Below are 2,547 nucleotides of genomic sequence, written 5' to 3'. Positions count from 1 at the left end.
GTATTGTAACTTTATGTTCTTTTCCATTTATATTTCGTGAAAATAAGTTGAGCCAATTGAATATTTGATACATGTATTTCAGGAAAAGAAGAATGAAGAATATCACGATCAGCGCTTTGAAAAAAAGCTCGAACTTTTCAAGAGTCATTTGCGTTGATGCAATTGTGGAAACCACTAATTTTCCTAACAACAAAAGGAAAGAAATTGAGATGCTTCTATAGTTCTCGAAAATAGAAATTGTCACATGTTTTGCGACAACCAACAGTTATTGTCTTGAAGATCAAAGAAATTCTCTTTCAATCGTACAACTTGCAAAAAAAAGGCAAAAAAGTCGCCCGAACTTCGTCGAAACGGGTCTTTGCTGTCTTTTCTACTAAAACTCGAGTGGATCTGACTCTTGTTACTCACCTACGAATACGCAACGGAGATCACCACAAGAATAACTTAACCACTTGTGATTTCTTCAATCTGAAGGCCGAATACGAAAGCTTTCAAGATCGACAAAGATAGATAGCTCACTGAAGTCTCTCTACAACAGTACTATTTTCCAATAAAACTCAAATAGCGCTGTATTGGTTTCTAAAACAAACTCCGTGCTGTTGTTGTAAGGAGGTAAAAAACCTCAAAAATCCAATTTAAAAAAGTAAACAAACAAGGCTAAGCTCCACAAAAGGGTCTGCCCTATTTCTCTTTTTAAAGGCCGGAAAGAAAGTAATAGCCCTTGAAAGAATCTGAGGCCAAGGTTTTTCACAAGTTTTCAACCACTTCATCAAGTCAATAAGGATAATTTGACTAGTCAATTCTTCGATAAACGAAATTTATTAAATAATCTGCCTAATCAATCAAAGCACCAATTCTGTAAGCCAATATATTAGAAAAAGTTTCATCCATTATTTCTTTGAAAATTGGTTTCGATTCTGTCATTATCTTTGTGGAATAGCTTCAACCTTCGTAACCTGGAGTACTCTCATGCACGACAGAATGTACGTACGACTCCCAATTCAAAAAGGCTGATAATGTCTTGATATATGTACATATATAAGCCTATGCGAGGATTCTGACGACATTTGAGAGTCAGTATTTTACAGTCTATCGACTATTTATACGAAAGGAAGGAACATTACTCAATCCATATGTTCCTATTCCCGCAAACGATCCGAATGGTTGGAATTGTTCACTGCGAGTTTGGATGATAATACTGTTATGGTATTGAAAGGTCGCAGCAGCGTAAAATATCAATTAGAACAGCTTCCTTTGCAACACACCTTTGTATGCGAGTTGCCGCAGGATCCTCAACAGGAAAATTTCACTCGCACAGTTAGGAGGAGTTGCTATTCACTGGTTGCTCCTGCATTTTTAAGAGAAAGGGAGAACAGACCAAGAGTGGTAGCTTGGTGTCCTTGGGTAGCAGAAGAACTTTTGGACTTGGAACAGGATGAGAGATATAAAGAGTTTTCCGCGGAAGTTTTTGGTGGCTTTCGTGTTCTCGATTCTTCCAAAAACTTCACGTACGCGCAGTGCTATGGTATTTGAAGGAAATATTTCCAGACAAAAATACTCAGTCTTATGAGTAGGAGGTCACCAGTTTGGAAACTGGGCTGGTCAACTAGGAGACGGAAGAGCGATTTGTATTGGTGAACATATTAACCAAAGAGGAGAGCGTTGGGATATTCAACTAAAAGGTGCAGGAAAGACCCCATATGGGCGCTTTGCAGATGGTTTTGCAGTTTTGCGCTCGTGTATCAGAGAGTTTTTGGCATCTGAAGCACTAGCCTCTATAGGAATTCCAACCACTAGAGCTTTGTGTGTTGTTGAAACCGGCAGGGAAGTATTGCGAGACCTGTTTTACGATGGCAACGTGAAGCCAGAGCGTGGAGCTGTCTTAACTCGTTTAGCTCCAAGTTTTATTCGCTTTGGCAATTTTGAACTATTTGCGTATTACAACGATTTCGAAACTTTGAGGAAATTGGCAGACTATTGTATCAAACATTATTTTCCGGAATTTCTTGAAGCAACGTCTACTTTCAGTGACGAGAACAATCGATATGCTTTGTTTGCGACTCGAGTGGTTGAGCTGAATGCTGAACTGGTGGCCAAATGGCAAGCAGTAGGATTTGTACATGGCGTGATGAATACAGACAACTTTTCAATCTTAGGATTAACATTAGACTACGGTCCGTTTGGGTTCCTTGACAGATATGATCCTCTTTACACTCCAAACTCAACAGACTTACCTGGTAGACGATACTGCTACCTTAATCAAGCACAGGTAGCTCGATGGAACTGTCAAAAATTTGTTCAGTCACTGATTTCTCTTTATGGCGGCGCAACAGTTTTTAATATAATGGAAAAATTTGATGAAACTTATAGTTCCAGCCTTTCAACTTGCTACCAAAACAAACTTGGCTTGCTTACTTGGAATGAAGAAACGGATAAAGAGTTGGTCGATACGTTCCTTGACATTTTGCAAACTGATCAACTGGATTATACCAATACATGGAGAATGTTGGGGAATATTCAAACATCTGATGAGTTTTTACAAAAGGA

The 2,547-nt window shown here is 38.8% G+C and overlaps 2 protein-coding genes across 2 annotated transcripts in view; one reads left to right on the top strand and one right to left on the bottom strand.

Moving 5' to 3' along the window:
• Gasu_15000 (uncharacterized protein) lies at positions 1-913 on the bottom strand (the record flags this gene model as incomplete). The annotated part of the gene is made up of 2 exons (XM_005707723.1): positions 852-913; positions 1-802 (listed from the first exon to the last, which is right to left on the bottom strand). The coding sequence occupies exons 1-2, from the start codon at positions 889-891 to the stop codon at positions 636-638; spliced, it is 207 nt and encodes a 68-aa protein (XP_005707780.1). The 5' UTR covers positions 892-913.
• A 250-nt stretch (positions 914-1,163) lies between these two features.
• Positions 1,164-2,547, top strand: part of Gasu_14990 (uncharacterized protein) — a 1,995-nt gene continuing 611 nt past the window's right edge. Inside the window, exons 1-3 of the mRNA XM_005707722.1 lie at positions 1,164-1,525; positions 1,575-2,505; positions 2,546-2,547. The exon at positions 2,546-2,547 is cut by the window's right edge and continues 611 nt beyond it. Of these exons, the coding sequence (XP_005707779.1) occupies positions 1,204-1,525; positions 1,575-2,505; positions 2,546-2,547 (1,255 nt within the window). The 5' untranslated portion in view covers positions 1,164-1,203. The remainder of the gene's footprint in view (positions 1,526-1,574; positions 2,506-2,545) is intronic.

This window comes from Galdieria sulphuraria (assembly GCF_000341285.1).
Source record: "Galdieria sulphuraria unplaced genomic scaffold scaf_9, whole genome shotgun sequence".
Classification (NCBI taxonomy): Eukaryota; Rhodophyta; class Bangiophyceae; order Galdieriales; family Galdieriaceae; genus Galdieria; species Galdieria sulphuraria.
Note: the sequence above shows the minus strand (reverse complement) of the source record. Positions and strands in the feature narration are given on the sequence as shown.